Genomic DNA, 21910 nt, shown 5'->3' on the forward strand with positions numbered 1-21910 from the left:
ATAACATCAATGGATATAAGTGGCTAGGTGATTCCCTGGGTGCCACCTGCAAAAGCTTTTGAGTGCCTGATCGATACACACTCTTCTTTTCGAAACTCTGTAACCAAACTCAAATGCATTTAGATCCTAATACGAGCCAGGGACTGGTTTGCCCGTCCTTTTGCTGAAACAACAGTGCAGTTAAATTCGAGCCTGTCAGAGTGTCTGGCACGTAACTGACATTGCGAGACCGAATAATTGTCAGAGTCGATGCTGCATCTACATGGGCCTCGGCTGGCCTGCGCCTTCTATGGACAAAGACATATCAACCAAACATGAGCAACCGTGTATGGGGGCTCAACTAGAATTATACTCAGTCATTCTATTCGGTTCGGGGCTAGGCAAAAAACACTAACAACAAATTCTCCGTGGTCTGGGTCCAGTCAAGCTAGGTTTCAACTATACAAAAACTGGGGGTTTGTTATCGGCCACAGTCGATCAGCGAGTAATGCTGGAGGACTACAGAGACAACAGAACGATCCGCAGAATCATGTTCGCCCCATCACAGTATTTACATGCTGCTACTGGTCTGGAAAATTCTTCTCCGTAAATCCCTTGGCGCAGTTTGAGAGTTAGTCGCAGTTCCCAGCATGTCGTCAGAAGCACAGATTTAGGCCGTTCAGACCGAGATGCCTTACAACATCGACACAAATGTGCTAGTTCACTAATTAGTTCGGGAAATAAGCAAGACTTGAGAGGACTGGGAAACCCCTAATAGGTAATCATGTTACCATTGGCACTGTATCCCGTTTGCCTTAGGCATAGTAACTTTTTCAGGTTTCTTACTTTTTACGCGCCATTTTTTTGTGGCCCATGCTCTACAAGCATGCTGCAGCGACAGTTGTGCCCATCGGTGTAGCTTCGGCTCTCTGTTACTAAGTGAGTTAGTCTTCATCTCCAAGCCCTTTAACAATTGAAACATGCGATGGTTCGGTCTAGTCGGACGATGCCGGGTGAGTCGACAACGCATCTTGTTCGCGGTTTCTTCGTTGAAGAGAAGATTTTGCTGCTCTACTGACCGCGCGATAGGAAGAATCGCATGCAGCACTTGCTGGGCAACTGTTTTTACATGCTCTTTACTAGAGGTCCATTCGCAGCGTTGTTCAAATAACATCCACCCCGGTGCTAAGCCCCTACCAAGAGGGTTATGAACTTGCCCAAGCTGAGTGAAAGATTTTTATCATATCTTCATCGCACCAGGAATCGACATATTTTACTCGCTCTTTGAAGTAGCTTTATGGGTTCTGAGTATAGGTTCAGAGAACATTTAAGCCTGCCTGCGATGCGATCGTACCCTGACGGCTAAGACGGCCGGCTAGGTCGGCATTTATGAAGATTGGGACCACACCACAGGACAAGCTTAATGAAAAGTTTATTCCTACCTCTATGGGAGATTATCTTATGTAGTTTCTGTTGACAACAAATTGTCGTCATTACCGCACTTTGCAAGTAGCCCCGTCCTCTCTTCGGAGTCGTGAACCCACCACGCCAAGAACGGTTCATTCTTTTCCTCGTTGAGGAGACTCTGCGGATTCCCGAATCAAATACAGACGGCGTTCGCCAAGCATACCGTCATATTTGAACTGACTTACGTTTCCATGTAAGTACAAACCCTATATAGCACTGGAACCTTGCGCCATGTGGAGGCTGCCCTAGACATCTGCCGTCTCTGCAGCAATATTGACGATGATGAATTAAATCGCTACAGCTTTGAGTTGAAATTCATGCGTTCGTTTCTACTGGTGACTGGATGTATGATTTATTCAATAATGTCTGTCCTGACGAAATATCCACCTACTTGTTCAGCGCAGCTGGAGTCTCTATGTTTTGAAGAAAAGTCTCCAGATCTTTAAGCTTGATGCCACGCTCAAAATTCAAAGTTTCTTCGTCCGCCCATGAGATACCCTTGCCTGCGCCAAAGATTCCGCGATATTTGTTCCAACTATCGTTGGGGTTCCTTTCGAGATTCTCCTTTAAAGACTTCATTTCCCATACTTCCTTTGTGAACTTGACGTCTGGGAACTTCCGTTCGATCAAGTCCGCAGCGCGGCCATATGAGACCGTATCGCCAGAGATATATACCACATTCCGGTTATCTCCAGGGATTCCACGAGGATTGTAGACAACTTCTGCTGTCATATGGGCAATATCCTCTGGTGTGGTGAGCGTTACTTCAATGTCCCATCCACCTAGAGCCCGCAGCTTCTTCTCTTCGAAGTCCACCACGCCGAAATCCTTCACAAAAAGGAAGCTCATGAAAAGACCCGTGCTGACAACGATCCAGTCCACATCTCTCTGCGCCCTCAGCATATCCCTGACATCAAGCTGCTCATCAAAAAGTACTTGCGAACTTCCTCGTCCGATAACATCGTAGTCCACACCGAATTGCCAGGGAATAAAACGCCGTACTTTGGCGAGTAGGGCAGCTTCACAGATCCGTCGTTGAGTACCTGTTGGCCCTACGAAGCCAGTACAGCTGATGACTGTGTCGTACCTAGAAAAGGTACCCGCAAGATCCTGAGTGGCGTCATTAACGATATCGCCTGCTTCGATAAAGACACCTAGAGCCTTGACATGGGCTATTAGGTCAATCTTTGTTACATCAGGTGAATTGATAGAGGAAGGTCGAAGGAGAACGGAGACCGAAGAGCCTGTTGACCGTGAGGGGTGTGCTGTGAGAGATTTAAGCATAGCCATGCCAAGCTCACCAGCTCCGAGCACAAGGACTGACATTTTCGATGTGACCAGCGAATGGGCTTGATCGGAGTGGAAGATGCTGATAGGGGTGAACTGAATTGAGTAATAAAGTGTTTTGGATCAAAAACCCTTTTTTGAGCAACAGCTATTCAGCCGACGCTGCCTTTATGTGGTTGGCGAGGTATGATAAAATTGCCATTTTATACAATTGCGTAATCGAGTTGACGTATAAAGAGCAGGCTTTGAATCCTCCACGGAGCACAACTGGTGAGTAAGCGACGGCGATACGGCGTTAAACCCGGGAACGGAAGACTGAATGGGTTGACAATGCGGGCGGGGCCGAAGGCCTGGATCGACATTCAGCGAGGTAAGGAGACCAGCTCATACCTGCTTGGCTTTCGTCATTCGGCTGTGAACAAAAGAAAAATTGTCATTATATTGTGATGAAAAACATTCAAGTCATTATATCCAGCTCTGCCCATCTTATGTACCTTGATTTGCCGCATACAAATGTAAGAAGACACTGTTCCGAGCATCAAGCTCAACTCCGGATATCATAAGAACATGCCGTCAACCTCTAGTTCTGTCGTACATTTCCTCATGGAACCCATGGTCGACTTTCCTCGACGACCCTTCTCTGCTGAATTACAAGCTCCTCATATGTGTCTGGAAGTCGCGGCCACTGGGGCTGCGACCACTCATCGTCGGCTGGCACAGAAGGGTACCCGCTCTTCAAAGTTAGGACAGCGTCCACGGTTTCGTCCACTTCGTCGTCGTCAACCTCTGAGTCGGCCTCATCGAGGGGTGTACAGGATTGGAACGGCTCTTCGCGCCGGACAGCGTCAACGGCGTCCTTAATAACCTCTTCCCACCAATCTACCTCGTCCCATGACTGGTCCTCTTCGTCTTCGAGGTTCAACTCTGTGACTTGGACGTGGCCCCTGATCGTTGTCTTGTCCACTGTTTTCTCGTTTTCTTCATCCGCTTCAACATCCGACTCCAAAATCTCGGGCTGTATAAGGTCTGTGACTCTCCTGCCCGGTTGCATGGCATGAACGGCTTCGATCGGCAAGCCAGTGATGATCGAGACTGCTGTTTCGACGCCCCTTTTGACCGCGAGAGCGCTCAAAAGCAATTTCAACGCATGCTCCCAGCGCCCTTGCAACATGAACATTTTGCCCCTGCACCATTCGTATTTGATAAAATTTCGATGCTGGCTCGGCCGACCCCAATACTCCCTCTGCAGCTGTGAATACGCAATGAGCGCGTTTGTCTTGTCCCTCGCTAACTCGTAGAGATACGCGAGGTACTTAAGTATGTTGCGGATTTGAGCCTCGTCCTTGAAGTCATCAGATGCCGCGCGTTCAATTTCTAGGCACTTGCGATATTCGTATGCCGCTTCTTCATGGAGACCGGCGTGGCGGAGAGTGTGGGCGAGGTTCAGGCGAGTCTCGAGAGTCTGCTCAACCACACGTGCCACGTCGCTTGCCTCACGCCGGCACATGTCGCGCAGAATAACAATCGCTTCGTCCCATCTGCGAAGCGCTTTCAAGGCCGTGACGTGGTCCTCCATGTTCCTCAAAGTCACAGGGCTGCAGGGCCCGAACCTCGCCCTGTGCTCATCCAAGACTCGTTGGAACCTTCGACAAAGAGCAACCACTTCCTCGTACTTCTTCAGGCGAAGACTCGTGAGGCGCGCCAGCTTCAGAGTCCATTCGCCATTTGCGTAGTGCAGAAGGTCAGCTGCCAAATCCATGTTTCCAATCTCAACCCGGGCTTCCTTGTCCTTGCCGCGCTCGGATAGGCACATGGCAATGTTGTAGTCGATAGCAGCCTTCTCCTCATGGCCGAAGACGGGGACTTCCTCGTTCCAATCCCGCGCGATTCGATACGCTATTTCGGCCTCTTCGTACTTGTCCTGGTTGACCAACATGCTCGCAAGGTCACGTTGTGCTTCGATCGTCGTCACATGGCGCTTACCCCGTCTCTTGACCAGTGTCGGCACCAATTCACGAAGCAGCTTTTCTCCCTCGGCCCAGCGACTCGTGTAGTAGTAAATCTCACCAAGCTCAACCATGGAATGCACACAAAAATCACGCCATGAGCCGGTGAAGAGAGTCCAGCGGAAAGAGTTGCCCGGTCGCTCACGGCTCTGGCGGAGCAGGCGCTCGGCCAGATGAGCCAACTCTTCGGCTTCGGCAATGTCGCCAAGATCCTCACGACGCACAAGGGTGTCGCCGAGCAGCAGGACAGCGCGCATAAGATAGAAGGTCTGGTCTTCACTCGGCGGGAGACCCTCGAGGAGCAGTTTTGCCATCCGAAGGTGATGCTGGGCCGATATCCAATCCTCTGGAGTTTGGTTACGATAGGCATGCCCGACGCTCAACAGGGCCAGGCCCTCAGTCAAAGTCCCCAGGCCCTGCGACTGCTGCAGGGCGAAGTTCCCGAGCCTCAGTGCCAGGCGCCATTTGCCGCGGATTTTGAGTACCTCTGAGACACCCAAAAGGGTGAGAATCGAGATTTTGTCGGACTTGCGGCTCACCGCCCTCCATCGCGTGGCCTTGATCGGGCGCATGGCGGATGGCTGGGTTGGGCTGGCTCACCGCGTCGGGGTTGCGCTGTGGGGAAATCGCCCCGGAGGACTTCGCCGTCGCTCTCGCTGCTGTCCACGTTGCGTTTTGGTTGATGACAAAGACGTCAGAAAACGTTGGCTTGAGCCAAAAAGCGTTGCAAACAAAAGTGGATGAGTGAGGAATGCGACCGTTCTGACGGGAGATGGGCAAAAGTGAGATGATGGTGAGTCAAATTTTGATGAGCGATGGTGAGGGCAACCCCGGACCAGTCGCCGTCCTCCCTGAGAAGGCAAGTCCGGCCAGCACTCTCGAGCTATGGCTGAAGGACGCGTCGGAAGTGTATGGATGAAGGAGGGAAAGGGAGGTGAGAAGTGAGGAGACAGAGCTAGCCCGCCACAAGTCACGCAGAAGCCCCTCGTCTAGCCACCACGCCTGAGCTAGGGACGGATATGACGAGCTTCAACTGGTCCTCGATCTTGTTGGGTTTTGGCAGGCGTGTTGGAGGCGGGGCGAGACGAGGCAAGACTTGAAAGCCAGAAAAAAGAGGAAGGCGACCGGACAAAATCAAGCTCGCTTGCTGCAGCTCTCAGCCCATACAAAGAGAGGCAAGCGATAACCCTCGGTCTTTTGCCTTCGGCCCTCGTTAGGCTCGCTGGGTTGAGAGGTTCAGAGAGTGTTGTATGGGATGGGGGCTGGACTGCGTGCATGCGCCATGTGACCATTCAGACCGGAGCACTTGTCCTGCAGATCCAGGACGTGCCAGCGGACGTGCTTCAGACCAAAGCCACCGAACGCCCAATCACTGTAGACCCTGCGGTAGGACCGCGCTGTTGAGGGGATGTCGTGCGGAGGGTTGGGTCGGCGTTGTCTCCGATCATCATGCGGAGAGGGACGCACATGGGGAACTAGACATTCAAGAAGCGAGTAGAAAACTTCTGCCCGGTAACAGAGCTTGACGAGAGGTATCAATAAGAGAGCCTTTATGGCCCTGATCAGAGACTGGATTGGGCGAGACATGCGTGACATGGACAAGGTTACGGACAAAGGTGGTGGTGGCGCGAAGAGAGCTATTCGGCCTTCTAGACCAAACACTAGCTAGCCCTTCCCAGCGCCAAAGATTTGTTCTCCCTGCCAAACGAGTCCTTAGGACTACCATTCCGCATTATCTAAGCAAGACGCACGTATTTAGGGGCGTAACTAATGGCGCTATGAGAAGCCCAGACGCACCGTGCTATCCCCCAAAAGAATCGTTATCGCGGCCTTCTCCCCCTGCAGTGCGACTAAGAAATATTTAGGAAGAGCTGTGGGCAACGATGTTACACTGTATTGCATAGCATCCAGCGGGATGACAAAACACATATCAGGAAAAGAAAGTAAGTACTCCAGGCGCATTTGCTTGTTTGCACAGGGGGCCACGTCGGTGTCTCCCATCCAGCTAACTACGCGACATAGTTCAGAAGGAACGTGACCTGAAACAGCCCATCAACGGGCCTTTGACGGCGGTGAGACTGAGCACACTCCCGATCCAACCCCTGGGCACCTGGGAGACATTTGCTTCTTTCCTTCCTCCTCCCCCAGACATGAACACCGCCCTTGTGCAGACAAACGGGCACACTTTTTATGACGGTAAGCTCCGTTTTTGACATTTGAGATGCACAATCTCCTCCATGTTTTGCGGAGGATGACGTAGAACTATGGTGTTGACGCGACGCCAGTCACAAGTCAGAAACAAGCTACGTTGCCCTACGCTTCGATCATCTTTCCCATGTTTGCGCTGCAAGGCACGCGTTTTCAATAGTTAGCCGTCAAACGGTCTTGGCATGTCATGTTGCATTCTCCGATCTCAAGCGCTGTCGCTAGGCTTAAATAATCGAGCATTGGCTATGTCTCCCGCCCGCCATTATTCGCTGTGCTGCAGCCAGCAAAAGCCAAGCCCAGGTCAAATCCACACTCTTATTGGTGATTTGTACATGTTGTTGATAGGTGCCCCCTTCTTACATGCTTAGAAAATCAAGAGCAATCATTGAAGAAATCGCAAGCCGGGGAGAAATTGACAGCTAGCAATAACTCGGACAGTGACGATGTACCAAGATCTTTACATCCGGCAATTTGTTTTTTAAAAAGACTGCGACTTTTTCGTAGGATCTCAGGAGCCAAAGTCAACCGCTTTTCTGCCGCTGTTTGGCCCGGACCTTTGTGAGAATACAGGTCATCATATGGCACCGTCCAACATATTAGAAGTGTCTTCAAAAACGAGGTCTACGTCCAACAGTGTAGGAGCGTTGAGTCATTGATGGATAAGGAGCACAACATGGAGAGAAGTTGAGACTTGCACCTATCACTTCTAGTTACATGATAACGTTCTCTCCTATTAACAATTGAATATCTAAGACCATCATTCTTTCTTCACTTTGCTCTTCTTTGGCACACGCACTAGCCAGTAGACCAGGACTGCCACGACTAGGTTGAAGATTGTGTATATCCATATGAACCCAAAATCCCTCCATCGATTTCCAAATTCGACATTGATACCTTTCAGGAAGGCACTGGTGTCAGCTAGGGCACAGTACTGGCAGCTGCCTCCATTGCCTGCGTTTGGGTCCGATAGATAGCCTCCAGCGACAGAAATATAATCTGATAAGTATTGCCCGCAAGTTTGGTTTGCAGGGGCGTTGAAGGTGACGTATTCGTTTGAAGCACACTGTACAGGTGCGTTGGCCAGCGACGTGCCCAAGAAGCCTTCTACCACATACGTGAATGGGTTTACACGGTACATGAAGATCCAGAAGCCCGGAAGCTCCCTTGGGCCCGCAATGATTCTAACACACGTCAGCCATGTCGTCCGACTCTTGAGTTTGATAATAAGGCTCACCCGCAAAACAAGAACATCATGATTGCGAACAGGTTGAGGAGGCCGCCGGCCATTTCAGCATTCGGCAGGCCGGCAATGAGCATAAAAGCGAATGAAACAGTAAAGATAAAAAACATCCAGACTTGGAGAAACATGGTGATGCCCCGAGAGTCAACAGAATCAGTGGGATATGCATTCCGGTATAGCCCAATTGGGAAGTACCAGCAAACGAAGCTGAGGACCGCCATAAGCTGGATTGGTGTCAGTTACGATAATCACATCCACCATTGCACAAAGACGGCTTACTGAGTTCCAGACCATCTCCACGAGGATGTTGGCGAACAGGAACGCTGTCCACGAATACGCCTTCGAAGGTCTCTCGCGGGCCTCATACATTGTTCTTTGAGAGACGAAGATGGGCATTATCTGCTGTGCAACCTGGGTGAACATGGTGATGAAGATAAAAACGCCGAATGTCTGATTTTGCAAGCCACGTTGCGTGTTTTTGGCGTTCAGAAAAGAGAACCCGATAAACAGTGCCTGCTTCGGTCAGCTGATCGCCTATGACAAGGACCCTGGAAGGGAGCACTTACAAGACCAAAAGATAGGATTCCTTTGGAGTAGATGTATGAAGGGCTACGCCAGTATTGCTGGAACACGCGCTTCGTAACCTCCTCATATTGGGTCCCGTAATCGGCGGCGAACTCCTTATAACTCGACGGGTCTGGTTTGCTGACTGGTGCAGACTGAGCTGAGGTACCGGCACACAATCGGGCCAACTCATCTTGAACCGATTGATACTCTGGTGTTTGACGCCAGACGGCGGGCCAGTCGATGTCGGTATGGGCTCCGGGCGCAGCACCAATGACTTCTAGCATATATTCCGCGGGATTGGCTCCAGGATGGCATTCCGGACCCCCATTGCGGATGAAGTAATCAACCAGGGTCTGTGAGTTCCTGCCGATCTCGCCGAAATATACTGTGCGACCTCCTTTGGCGAGAAGAAGTAATCGGTCGAATCGCTGGAAAAGCATTGCTGAGGGTTGGTGGATGGTGCACAAGATGGCTTGACCGCTTCTAGTCAGTTTCTCCATGAGGTCGCAAATGGACCATGATGTTTGACTGTCAAGTCCGGAAGTAGGTTCATCGAGAAAGAGCAAGAGCTGGGGACGTGCTGCAAGTTCTACACCGATTGTGAGTCGTTTCCTTTGCTCAACGTTGAAACCTTCGCCTGGGACGCCAATGACGGCGTCAGAGTATTCCTCCATGTCCAAGAGGTGGATCACAGTGTCCACGTAATCAAGCTTCTCCTTTTTTGTGTAATGCGCAGGCTGTCTAAGCAGGGCACTGAAGTTGAGTGCTTCTCGAACAGTCGAAGTGGGAAGATGGAGGTCTTGCTGCTGGACGTATCCCGTTTTTCGTTGAAAGGACTCATCTCGAGGTTGCCCATTGACAAGCATTTCGCCGGATATGACGCCCATAGTCACGCGCGTAGCAAGGACATCCAACAAAGTGGTCTTTCCTGCTCCAGAAACACCCTATGTCAGGTTAGCTACGCTCTTCTCGATTTGTTATACTGCTGGTGACTTGCCATGAGTGCGGTTAGAGTGCCAGGCTTGACCCAACCACTGACTTCGTCCAGGATGCGCCGGGGCTCGCTCTTGATCTTAATGTCATAACAAACGTCTTTCCAATGGAAAATTGCTGTCTGCTCCTCCATACCGGTAACACCTTCGGAGTTGTCGCTGCTTGTTTGTTGGGGATTATTTGCAGCATCTGTCTCCACATCATCTCTGTCTTGCATCCAATGTCTCCTCATAGCCTTCCGACTAAACACCAGAACTTCACCCTTCGATCGCTCAGATGAGATGTACTCTGTAGCGAACAAATGCGATCCCATGAAAAAGACCATCCAAGCGATCAGAATACCAAAGTTCCTCCATCGATGGGAATTCTCGTAGTCATATAAAGTGAGAAGGTAATCCGTCCCACGGACGAAGTCCTGCCCAAGGACAGCTGCAGCAGAGGAGCAGGCCCTCTCGGTAGCAGCCACCGAGCCATAAGTAGGACCCTGGGGGACAAAGGCCGAGCAAGGGAAGTCGCGCCCGACGAACTCATTGAGCATAACACTTTCGAATCCGTAGTAGGCTGGATTTATCCACCTGAGCCAAGCAAGCCAGTCCTGCATGTACTCCGTTGGAAGTGCGAAGCCAGCGTAGAGCGAGATCATCAAGAGAATAACTGAAGCTGGTGCCAGCGCTTGAGTAACAGACCTGGCGGCTGACCCGATGAGACGGAACATCATCGACATGGTCAGCACCATCGTGAATGAAATGAGTAAAAAAAAGAAGAACGGACCAGGTTCTCGCCGAAGATTGCCCATAAAGTACAAGGTTGTGTTCATTAGTATGGCGTTTACGATCTTATAGGGTAGATCCACAACCATGGATGACAGGGCCTCGGCACTAGGATGGTATAAGGCGTATCGGGCGTGCTTCTCAACGATCTTGCGCTTCGCATATAGCAACAATATCTCAAGGATGCTCCCAAAGGCGTTGATGAGAATGATGAAGAAAAGCAGGATAGCGCGGCGATTCATGCTGGACGTGCCTGGGGGCAGGTTGTAGAAAATACTGCTGATGATCAAAGCTTGGGCAACATTCGTGATGAGCATGGTCAAGGTGATGCTAGGGTCGCCTTTGAGCATCACCCAGTTGCGCCATAGGGTCAGACGCATCTGCTCCATGTATGAAAGCGTAAAGGGGGACCTCCCGCGTTGAAACTTGGATTGGTCGATCTTGCGGGCCTCTAGAAATTTGGCGTGGTACTCTCCGTGGAACGGATAACGCTGCAGATAGTCCTCGAGTTCTTCCATAAGGCGTGCGCGATGTTCGCTCGTCTTCCATGCTTGAGCGAATTCTTCCGGACTTCTCGGCGTTCTGTCCTCCCATCCGGGCCGGATGACGCGCTCTTTGTGGCTCGTCATCGAGGTCAAGAAGTCGGCCGTTGTTTGCTGTTCTGGACTGATGAATCCCAAACCTTCGAAGTATGCTCTGGCTTCTTTGGTTTTGCCGAAGAAAATCTGCCGGCCTTTGTACAGAACCAGAACTTTGTCAAATATCTTCAAAACGTTAACTTCTGGACGCTGGGGATCTGGGTGATATAATGGGTGCATTTACATCGAAAGCGTCCTGGGAAGCTTGATAGATAGCAACGCAAGAGGTCGAACCCATGACATCGGCTTGCGTACGTAACGTTCGGCAGAACTCGAGGGCGTTGGCGCTATCGAGGCCTCTTGTGCTGTTGTCCCAACACTGCAATGGCGAGTAACTCAACGCAGCCTCCGCGATGGTGACTCTCTTTCTCTCGCCACCGCTTACACCGCGGATGAAATCGTCACCCACGCGAGTGTTTTTGGTGTGAGAGATGCCGAACATGGCCATGGTCACATCACGGATATGCTCGGCGTACTCTCTTTTCGACACGCCTTTGGGGACATTTTTCGGGCATCGGGCGCGCGCTGCGAAATACAACGTGTCTCCCACGGTTAAGTGCGGGAAGTGATTATCAACTTCTGCTGTGTAGATGGCCTCGCCCCTGAATGCTGTGCGCATGGCTTTTGGGTGAATGCCCTGATAGTTGATGGTCGCGTTGTTGCTGACATAGAATCCATGTGTGTCGCCGGCAACCGTCTTCAAAAATGTCGAACACCCGGAGCCAGGCGGACCAAGAACGGCCAAGAGCTCGCCGCTTTGGACAACGCCCTCTATATCGTGAAGAATGTCAATTTTTTGGTCTCTTCTTCCTAGCAGCTTCTTTACCACGGTCACTACGCCAAGGAAGATGTTGCCCACGCTTTTCTGGTAGTCGGTGGATGAGCCATAGCCGAAAACACTAAGGTTCTTGAATGCGATGCCGGTGGTTTTTGGTGGATTGCCTTCGGAAGTATCGATGCGGATGTTGTAAAATGCTCTCGCCCATTCTCTAGCGTCAAACGCATCGCTGTTGGGATCCAGAGGACCTTCGGCGACGACCGGGAACAGTGTGCCGGGAGCAGCAAGGGACTGCGTGGTGAAACTGCGGGCGAGCTGCGAGACCTCATCGTTCATTATCGAGGCTAGCTAAGTAGCACCTTCATGCTTTCTGCATCCTGTCTCTGCAACCGTGTCGGCCCAGATGGCCTAAAAGACCGATGATTGCAATTTCTTACCGTTGGTCGTGAGGGGGCAGAACCGGTGTATATTTTAGATTGTGTTGGTGTGTGAACAGTCAAACAAACAATGCAAACAGAGCTGCAAACAACCACCGACTCATCAGCTGTATCTTTCTCGTTCGTGTGTTGATTTCCAGTCAGTGGCGACGAGTGAAGGTCAGACCTTCAACCACGGTGGGAAAGAAGTTATATACCAGCAAAGCTGCCAGCGACAAGCTATGACCGACCAGCGACGGTTTTACTATGTACGCTTAGACTTTGCGAGTGCGTACAAGTAGCTTCGTTTCGCTTCTTCCCGGTTACTAGACGATACGGGGGAAATTTTGGACACTTATTGCACCCTTACGTAATATTTTGCGAAGACGAAATTCTGCCGATACCGCGAATTCGGGATTTAGTAATACAATTCAAGTAGCCAATTTGCCTTGCTTCACTTCAGAACAAGCTAATAGCTGAAGGCCAGGCGCAGGAGGTCTGTGCCGCTGGGTAATTCGGTGAGACCGCATGATCACTCATGTCAGATCGCCCGGCCGCTTTGATGATCGCTCAGACCAAAAATACCATCCAACTACCAGGAAAGGACAAGATTGAAGTCATGACCGGTAAGATGGGGAAAGGTTTCAAGAAGCAAATATGCAAATACACAATGCATGGACTAGGTCGAAAGAAACAGAAGGGCTCCAAGAGCGTGCTATTCCATATTACAGACGACAGTCCTCGATACTCGTCCATGAGTCAGAAATCATGGTAGGATCGTGACTGTCGGAAGAAACAGCCGTTTGGGCGCCATTTGTAGTCGATGACGGACTCGGAGGAGTCCGAGAGTCCGCTTTTGGTGGACTGCTCACCCCTATGATGCCCATTGTGCCTTCGACTTGGACACTGCCAAGACACTGAATGGAATCAATCGATGTTGGGGGTTGGCTTTTGACATTCTTCTTTTAACACCTGGTCTGTTGTTCTTGGCACTGACAGTGAACTAGCACTCAATTACAGCTGCTGCCGGATGGAGAGAGGACACACTCTTTTTTTTGGCCTTTTCGACAGTATGCTGGGAAATCAGTTCGTGCTGTCTCAGTGATCGTGCGGCGTTCTCGGGATCCTCTATCAAGCGGTCCGCGGCCTCCGGGACGCGCTTCCACGCCGAGTCGCGTCAGACAAGGATCCTAGCCATCTCGTCATTCTGCATCCAGTTAGACTTTGGAAGCCAAAACCAAACCAACCCAAGTGACACTCTAGTTCATGATACATCGAATGGCTCTAACGGGATCAACGAAGGCGTGGTCCGCGTCTATTTGTCCTTCGAATCCCCTCCTCTTGACTGCATTCATTGCCCCCACCCTATTTCTCCGCCATCAGAGGAACCTCTTCGCTTAGGTTAACATGCCAGACCAGGATCAATCAAGCCGTCTGAACCCGCTTTCGGTGAGTATCGGGCAGTCCCATAGCTCCGTTGTCCCCCCCGGCTTCAAAGACATGGGCCCGGGTTGAGACTTCGATTCATTGTTCACGACTAACTAGAAGTTTGCACTTTCTTGAGCCAGTGCAAAAGATGCAAGCAAAGAAAGGTCAGTTGGTGTTTTGCCTCTCAGTCACCTTAAGTCACAGCTGACTGTCGTCTCGACGTTTCCAGGTTCGGTGCAGTCGTGTGATGCCAATATGTGATAGATGCAAATCACATGATACAGAGTGTATCTACCCTCAACGGGTCAAGCGGAAAGTAACTCGAACCTTGACGGACCGACTCTTGTAAGCATTGCCTCTCCTTCATCAAATACGAGAAGCCAAAATCAAGGGCTGAAGAACCAGCCTTGGCGGCTCTAGCACAACGGATGGCGCACTATCTGCCATTCTCGAAAGGTTACAGCGCGTCGAGAAACACTGCACAACGCTCTCGGCCCCGAGCCAGAATCCAGAATCCCCGAAAGGACCCCCTGCTTCCTCTCCGGCCCCTCCCGCCCTTCCCATCTCGCTCCGGCATGCATCGTCCTCCAGCTTCTCATCTCCTGCTCAATCAAACACCACTGGGGGGCAGGCAACGTCCCCCTGGACAAATTTTACTACCTCTTGTCTCGCACCCGAACTTGATGTAGCAGCCATTCTTAAAGATGCGGTTGACCAAGTGCAACGGCTGAGATTTCAGACCTTTTCGACTGCCATCATCACTCAAGATGTGCGGATTTCTCCAGAGTTGGCAAAGCAATGGATTAAGAGTGAGCTACCTTTCCTGTGGAACTCAGCAATTGAATCTTTCTTCCAATCTAGAAAACACGGTCTGATTTGAATCATTGTCAGATTATTTCACGCATGTGCACACCAACATGTTCCTCAGCCTCGTAAACTTGAAACTCATAGAGATGATACCTGACCTCCTCGAATTGCCTCATATTCATCTCGACCCAGCGATTCTAGTTGTCTACTACGGTATTCTCCACCATGGCAGCGTGCTAGGGTCAACGTCAAAGGAGACCGATGAGGGTTCAAAGTACATTCCAATGCTATATGTGTGCTGTCTCCGTTCTATACCATTGTGGCAACGAGAAGCAACTGGAACCACAACAGATCTCATAGCCGCTCTTTTTATGGTGAGCTTTGTCAGCCTTCTGGATCAGTCGCACGCTCTGCTGACCGTTCTTTTCATCAGTGCCGTACTGCAGCCGAATCCTTCGATGAGGAGCTGGCTTGGAGGATGTACACATACGCCTGCGAGTATGCGCAAGCACTCAATTTACACAACCTTGATGCTCATAACGCTGAGGCCGACTTTTCCACCCTTGACGAGGCCAAGCTCGATGCGGATAGAAAAGGCTTTTGGGAATTAATCCAAATTGATTTCTTCTTCAGGCTACTTTTCAATCGGCCACCAGCCATAACAGACAGCATGAGCAAGTGGAGGACTAATTTGCCTTGGTTGTCAGGAAGCACGCCATTGGACCCCAACGGTGTGCCTACAGTGACATTTATTATGGGATCGAGACTCACCTTCATTCTCTCGCAATTTTACCAGCAACTGGAAAAGCCCAACTCTGACGAGGCCACCGTTCGAGTCAAAACAGAAGAATACTGCCACGAGATTGGCAGGCTTTTCGAAGAGTACCAGCTCGTAAGACACTGATCGCTCAGCTCTGGACTGGCATCTCTAACACCTTTTATAGGAAGAATGGATTGAACGGACTTTCCTGATAGGCTCCAAAGCTGATAGTTGGCTACTAGGCGATGTCGCTATGACGGGTTACACCTACGTTATCTTCATGCTGCGGAAGCTGGCCGTTTTAAGTTCCAACTCGCCACGACCGGTGTCCTGCGATGCCGATATTCCTGAATCCCCTCTAGCTGTCGATGCTTCCAGAGGTTTACTCAAGATTGTTTGCATGACGATAGCACAAAATCCTTATCCCGAAACAATGTGTGTGCTTTTGGGCATGTACCGTGTTTACGTCTCATATGCTTGCCTTCTCAACAGCATTCTGCGGTCTCCAGATGTGCATGCTCACGCTGCAGATATCGGACTGCTGGAAAGGGTGAACGACGCCGTGAGAAAAGCGTCGCGGGACGAAAAGGACTTTAGACCCCTACTGAAAGCTGTGCAAAGCCTAAGTATGGAGGTCAAAAGAAAACTGAATGATGCCTCGACAACCGATGGCCTGACGCTAGAAACGGGCTTTAGAGCTGGTATGGGGTATTAATAATAGGGTATTCTGTGTGTGGTGCTTGTGGTAGATTTTTCATGTCAAGACTCACCGATCACTGTGATCTATACGGATCACCATGTACAAGAACGTGTAATCAAATGGCAACAACGAAGTGTGCAAGTTGTAACAGTCCGACTTCAGTAGAACTGGCCATCACCATGGTCACTCATATTTCACGATGCAGAAATCCACTCTTACTGGAACCGAACCTGTCAAGAACCCGTAGAATTGATCCTCGTCTGGGTCCATTGCTATACATACTTCTTCGAGGACTTAGGGGCATCAGGTGTTGGAGGATAAAGCTGCGAGGCATATACGTGCCAACTGATGCTCCGGAGACGACGGTCAGCTTTGCAGCATCCGGTTGCACTATCCGGGAACAGGACCGTTCAACGAGGCATCTTAGAAACACGTTTCACTAGCACAAATCGATAAACATAACACAACACACAGACAGTATTTATGCAGCTGTGATACTGCAAGAACAACCGAGGCTACGGAATCAGACGACAGAACAGTGCAGCCCTGCCAGCGCCTAGCTAGTCACTCGGTGTGCCACATCTGTGACTCGTTACTAAAAAAGTGGATACCTCTCCTAGATCGGAATATTCAAGGCAATTAGCGTTGATCACGAGCTTCAAAGCATGAACTCGTAGGTTCGCACCCTGTTTTCACCGCACGGTAGGTCAAGCCTTGTTATTCAAGAGGGGTTGACAGTATCAAACTAAAATCATCCAGACCAATCACCTCCAATAAAAACACATCAGTGCAAGCCAGCCAGTCACTTCCTCCGCTGCTGGTCTTCCGAATGATGCAATCACAGTTTATGATATTAACGATACCACATTGGCGTTCGCAGACGCGAGGGAAAAGAGCACACTAAATCGATGTGGATGGTTTAGGTACTGGCAGGCGCAACTCGCGCATCCCTACAGCGTCTAAAGTTTATATTTATGACATAGTCATCTGGCCCACTGCATACTCAAGTCGGCAACCAAGTTACCTTGAATGGCGGTAGCTAATTAGAAGTCTATGCATCCCTAGTGGGCTCTGCTCCATTTGATGATATTAGCATTCTCTTCTCCGTAAACCCTGTATTTACAGCAATGGATCGTCCTTAAGCGCTCGTTCATACGCTCTTTCTATCAGTTCTACTCGTGCAGGACTTCGTGGCTGAAGGTCGAAACCGAAAGGTTTTGGTTGCACGTTGAACCCTTCGACAAAATCGTATAAGGGCGGTATAATCTCTTGGCCTTTTTCATCCCTAGCCCTCGAAATATTGCAGCCCCAGGCAAGCAGCGCGATCTTGAGATTTATACTCCGTTCGGCGATGTTAATGCCTTGGCATATCCTACGGCCGTGGCCGAAGGCAGAAAATTGTTGCAAGTTCGGGTAAATGCTCAAAGGTTCTTTGTATGTGGGATACTTAGGATCCAACCAGCGATCAGGGTTGAAGAGCTCGGGGTCCGGATACAGCTCCGGATCACGCTGAATCGCCCACTGCACAGCGTGTACAACCGTACCCTTCTTGAGGAAATACCCATGGTACGTGTCGTCTTCTGTGAGCCGATGTGGGAACCCGCCAGCCGTGATTGGATAGTATCGCAATGTCTCCTTGACGCATGCTCTGACCAAAGGCATTTGCGGCATGTCGCTGAAAGTTGGCAGTCTGTCAGGTCCGACTGCAGAGTCAACCTCCTTCTGAAGCTTCTCAAACCATCCCGGGTTCCGCACCATGCAGAGTATGAATGCGGCGAGCGCTGACCCGGAGGTTGTCGCGGCTGCTTGGAATACAGAACCTAACATCCAATTTGCCTCGCGTCGCGTTAGTCCCCACTGGTCCTTGGTTTCATGCCAGGTCCTCGCCCAAGATGGCGATTGGCTCCGGTCGACGAGCTCTTGGAAAAAGTCTTCGTCGCGACGTCTCCGCGCTCTAAGGTACTTTTTCCAAGGAGCTAGCCACTCGGGCAGATACATGAAAGACGGGAAGAGGTCAACCATGTAGGCCCCTGGCGAGCCCACACGTTCGAGTTCGTGAACAATGTCAAGAATCATCCTAGCGTCGCGGTCATGTCCACTCTCCAGCCGCAGACCGTAGATGACTCTCAAGCCTAGTCCAACACTGAAGCGCTCGAAGAGTGATTCGTAATCTCCTGGGTTTCGAATGAGATCTCTCAGCAACCTCACTGCCTCGACCCTTTGTTCTGTTTCATACAACGGTGCCACAGGTGACATAGTCACCTGATGCAAGAACCTGCGATACTTCCGCCATTTCTCATCGTATGGGAGCAGCAAGAGCATGTGGTCATCAGTCAAAAAATGGGATGAGGCTGGCGCATAATGTCGGTCGCTGTAGAGATTGCCGCGCTGGCGGAGAAGGTCGTTGGCGGCAGTCTCGGTGCCGAGGAGGACGTGCTCTTGACCTGGCAGAGAGAGGCGGACGATTGGGCCGTACTGTTTGATGAGTTCATGGAACATGAGCCAAGAGTGTACCGGTGGGATCAAAGGCAGGTTGCCGATGAGGGGTTTGGGTTTGGGACCAGGCGGAAGGGTAGTCCCCAGTGGAAGATGCGGACGGTTGGGACGGAGGGCGGCGATGACGAGAGCGAGCAGGATGGCCACCCCGGCCGCCAGGTATGGGTCGATGATACCTCGAAAGGGAAACATTGCTTAGTGAGGCAGTCGTGTCGATGATGGCGACAAAAATTCAAGCATGGTTCAATTTCGATTTCTTCCCTGAAAAGACCTGGCTACGATCAACCTACCTGGCTTCCAGAATTCTTCAATGCTCCGTGTTTCTTTGTCGTTGATGACCCCGCACAAAGGCTGCCCTCTTCTCACCCCAGACTCCACTAGTTTCCGCGGAGTACCAATTGAATGAAGCGCCTTCGAAGTCTAGCCCAAGAACAGCATGTCGCGATTCTTCTAGCGTGCCATGACACGAGTCATGCACCTTCATAGGCCTTACTTTCCAGGTCTGTTCTTATTCGTCGTTCTTCTCTACGATTGTTCGTACGATGATGATGTCGAAGATGGCTTTGCGAAAAGCGTCAGATTGACCATTTTAACCCGCTCGGTCGGTTAAGGGGAGTCTCCACCTCGAAATTTCGTCTGGTGTTAATCAACTCTTGCCTAACAGTGGGTCGCTCCCACAATTTCCGCTGCGCCAAGGTGGCACACCAGAACGTGAACCAAGGGGGACGAGCAAGCCATTGAAGTATTCTTCAACGATTTGACGGAATCCGCGCGCATTTGCGCGGATCCCATTTGATCACACACTATTCGGCCCACCATACCGTTGCCTCGGGCCTGTGGCGTCCCGACATGGAATCTTACCTAACCCGTGTTCCCGCGGGCTCTACGATTGTCTTCGAGACGGTGCCCGTCGGGTCCCGGCCGTGCAGTTCTTGGACCCAATCGGCACAGATAACCTGTTGTAGAATAAATAATGTTTCATTCTGCTGTCTGGAAGCTCAATTCCTATTGGGAGAGAAGTACTTCTTCACAGTAGTCAGTTTCGATTGATATCAGAAAGATGCGCCGCGGATGCATACCAAATCTAGTTGACGGGGAACCTGTGTGTGGGCATAGTCACTATCCAGTCATGGTCATACAAACGCAGTCTGGAATCCACTCGTTGTCCGCTTTCGGTTCCTTAGACATACTCAAGCTACCATGGCTATCAATCAGTTAAAAGGGATGCTGCGGCCACAATACGCGAGCGACCAAAATGGACCATTGATGTTGTGTGGTTCAGAGTCCGGAACACTGGACATATCCATGTGACTCGAGCAATTGCAGAAAAAGCACTGAGGGCTGCCTCGTGATCCCATCTGAAATGCGAGGCTATCGTACTACACTGCGACGCACCAGCTATAGAAAAAGTCTCGTCCTTCAACTATTGTTTGGCTCCTACATCGTCTGGGGTGCACGGCTTCCGACGGGCGCCCGGTATCCCACACAACGAGACCAAGGATCTCCACCGAGCCTTTAAGGCTACTTTTATCTTGTCCATCGCACTCCTGATCGAACTCTTTTTCAAAAATACATAGGCTACTGTTGTCGACTGATCAACGCTTGTTTGTACCCTAAAAATTTGCTGCAAACAGAATTCCATCAGCCCATAACTAGCTTCCGTACTACAGGGTGCCTGTTGAATATGTATCGGCCCACAGCAGAGGAATCCAGAGCCGAGACCCCGGTGCCATCACAACGCGCGGTAAGCTTGCAAGAGAGCCAAGGCCAGATGCTAGTACTCCAGCTAAACAAAAATCCGATAGTGCGATGGTTGCCGTTCTAGAAAGGTATGGCAACTCTGTAATGTGCTGTCCCGGTCAGACCATTCCTTAGACGCAACACCACAGAGAGCCTTCTTGATGTCTGTTCCATAACAAAATGCTGACTCCAGCAGGTGCGGTGCAACAAAATGTCGCCTTGCGCAAACTGTGTCCAACACGAAACTACTTGCGAGCGAAAGCTACAACTCAGGCCCCGAGCTGAATTACAGAGAGTTCTTATATCTCCAGAGTAGTGCGTGCATATCCCCAATTGAGACACAAAGCGTGACCGAGCACGCGCTTGTATGACTTGAATGAACTAACGGAAATTTGTGGGAAGCAAGCATAAGATCGACAACATAGAAGAGCGCCTGCGCAAGATCACTGAGATCTTGATTGAAATGACAGCCCACGCATCTATGCTGCAAGACGAACAGAAGCCGAGTGTTGGAACCGATCCACTTTCAGTACAATCCATCAATCCTACAAGAAGACCACATACACGAAAGTTCTCAAATCAGATTTAGTGGGCGTGGCGCGGTGGATGTCACATTTCGTATTTTGTATCTTATTCGTGTTGTCCAAATTGCAGTTAGTAAGAAAATATAGCAATTGTGTATCAACTGCCTCGAGTCACGTCAACCCTTTCAATCACGGTATGCGTGGTCATGAAGATACATCATCAAGACCGTGTTCGATGCTAATCACTGAGCATTTGAAACAACTCTGAACAGCGACTCTTTATCTTTTAGACCACTGACAAGCCACTACAATACACGAGGAAGATGGTACTGATATCATGTTAGAAGCCCTGTGACGCCTACATTGGCTTAATACGACGTAAGCTGTCTGGCTTGCTGCTACATACAACGCGACCACGCACCACGGGCTTGTCAACTTGCTGTCACCGAATAATCTCTACTAAAACCATCTCCAACCTAACTCAAAAAGATAAAACGCCATCTCGAGTAGCAGATAGGGGGGCCTTCTGTGATGCAATGCAAAAATGGTACAAATAATATCACATAAGGAGGGTCATCGTTTGCTTTCGGTATTCGATAGATGTCGCTCATTAGTACTCGCAGGTAAAATTTGATCCCTGAGCAAGACCCTCCGGGTACTCAAAAGGTACGTTGGACATTGGTTAGAGAAACTAGTGACAAGACATAAGTTTTCGACTTTTAATAAAACTCTATGCAGCTTGTGATGCTGCAACTCCTCGAAATACGGCCCACATAGCCTCCACAACGTTCAAATACTCAGACGCGATAGCTCAAGGTCTTTGAAGATGGCTTCGGAAACAAATACATCATAGTATAAATCCATGTTCTTATATTGCGATTGCAGCTGTATGAGTAGATATAAGGGATGCGTGGCTTCTTAGAGAAGTCTACATACAGAGGATATTACCCTGGCAAGGAATACAACACGAAGTCCCGACGAAGCCTACCGCGATATCTTACCTTAAGTCTGTCAATATCATAACTGCTAGCCGATGTTACCACAATGGATTGGGATGCCCTGCGCCCTTCGATCCTCGAGCCATTTAACCCAGATGTGGATTACCT

General features: G+C 50.2%; 5 protein-coding genes across 5 annotated transcripts; 1 reads left to right on the forward strand and 4 right to left on the reverse strand.

Moving 5' to 3' along the window:
• Nucleotides 1-1833: 1833 nt before the first annotated feature.
• ColSpa_06974 (isoflavone reductase PCBER) lies at nt 1834-2772 on the reverse strand (the record flags this gene model as incomplete). The annotated part of the gene is made up of 2 exons (XM_049273186.1): nt 1834-2690; nt 2748-2772. 2 exons carry the CDS (start codon nt 2770-2772, stop codon nt 1834-1836), a joined length of 882 nt encoding a protein of 293 aa, XP_049129143.1.
• A 562-nt stretch (nt 2773-3334) lies between these two features.
• On the reverse strand, nt 3335-5311 carry ColSpa_06975 (uncharacterized protein; the record flags this gene model as incomplete). The annotated part of the gene is made up of 1 exon (XM_049273187.1): nt 3335-5311. One exon carries the CDS (start codon nt 5309-5311, stop codon nt 3335-3337), a length of 1977 nt encoding a protein of 658 aa, XP_049129144.1.
• A 2393-nt stretch (nt 5312-7704) lies between these two features.
• ColSpa_06976 (ZEB2-regulated ABC transporter 1) lies at nt 7705-12269 on the reverse strand (the record flags this gene model as incomplete). Its single annotated transcript, XM_049273188.1, has 6 exons — nt 7705-8128; nt 8182-8411; nt 8467-8700; nt 8754-9698; nt 9794-11305; nt 11340-12269. 6 exons carry the CDS (start codon nt 12267-12269, stop codon nt 7705-7707), a joined length of 4275 nt encoding a protein of 1424 aa, XP_049129145.1.
• Nucleotides 12270-14694: 2425 nt separating this feature from the next.
• On the forward strand, nt 14695-16059 carry ColSpa_06977 (uncharacterized protein; the record flags this gene model as incomplete). Its single annotated transcript, XM_049273189.1, has 3 exons — nt 14695-14877; nt 15018-15476; nt 15529-16059. The coding sequence occupies 3 exons, from the start codon at nt 14695-14697 to the stop codon at nt 16057-16059; spliced, it is 1173 nt and encodes a 390-aa protein (XP_049129146.1).
• Nucleotides 16060-17163: 1104 nt separating this feature from the next.
• Nucleotides 17164-18732, reverse strand: ColSpa_06978 (cytochrome P450 monooxygenase psoD; the record flags this gene model as incomplete). The annotated part of the gene is made up of 1 exon (XM_049273190.1): nt 17164-18732. One exon carries the CDS (start codon nt 18730-18732, stop codon nt 17164-17166), a length of 1569 nt encoding a protein of 522 aa, XP_049129147.1.
• Between the last annotated feature and the right edge of the window lie 3178 nt (nt 18733-21910).

This window comes from Colletotrichum spaethianum (genome assembly GCF_022836535.1).
Source record: "Colletotrichum spaethianum MAFF 239500 DNA, contig17, whole genome shotgun sequence".
Classification (NCBI taxonomy): domain Eukaryota; kingdom Fungi; phylum Ascomycota; class Sordariomycetes; order Glomerellales; family Glomerellaceae; genus Colletotrichum; species Colletotrichum spaethianum.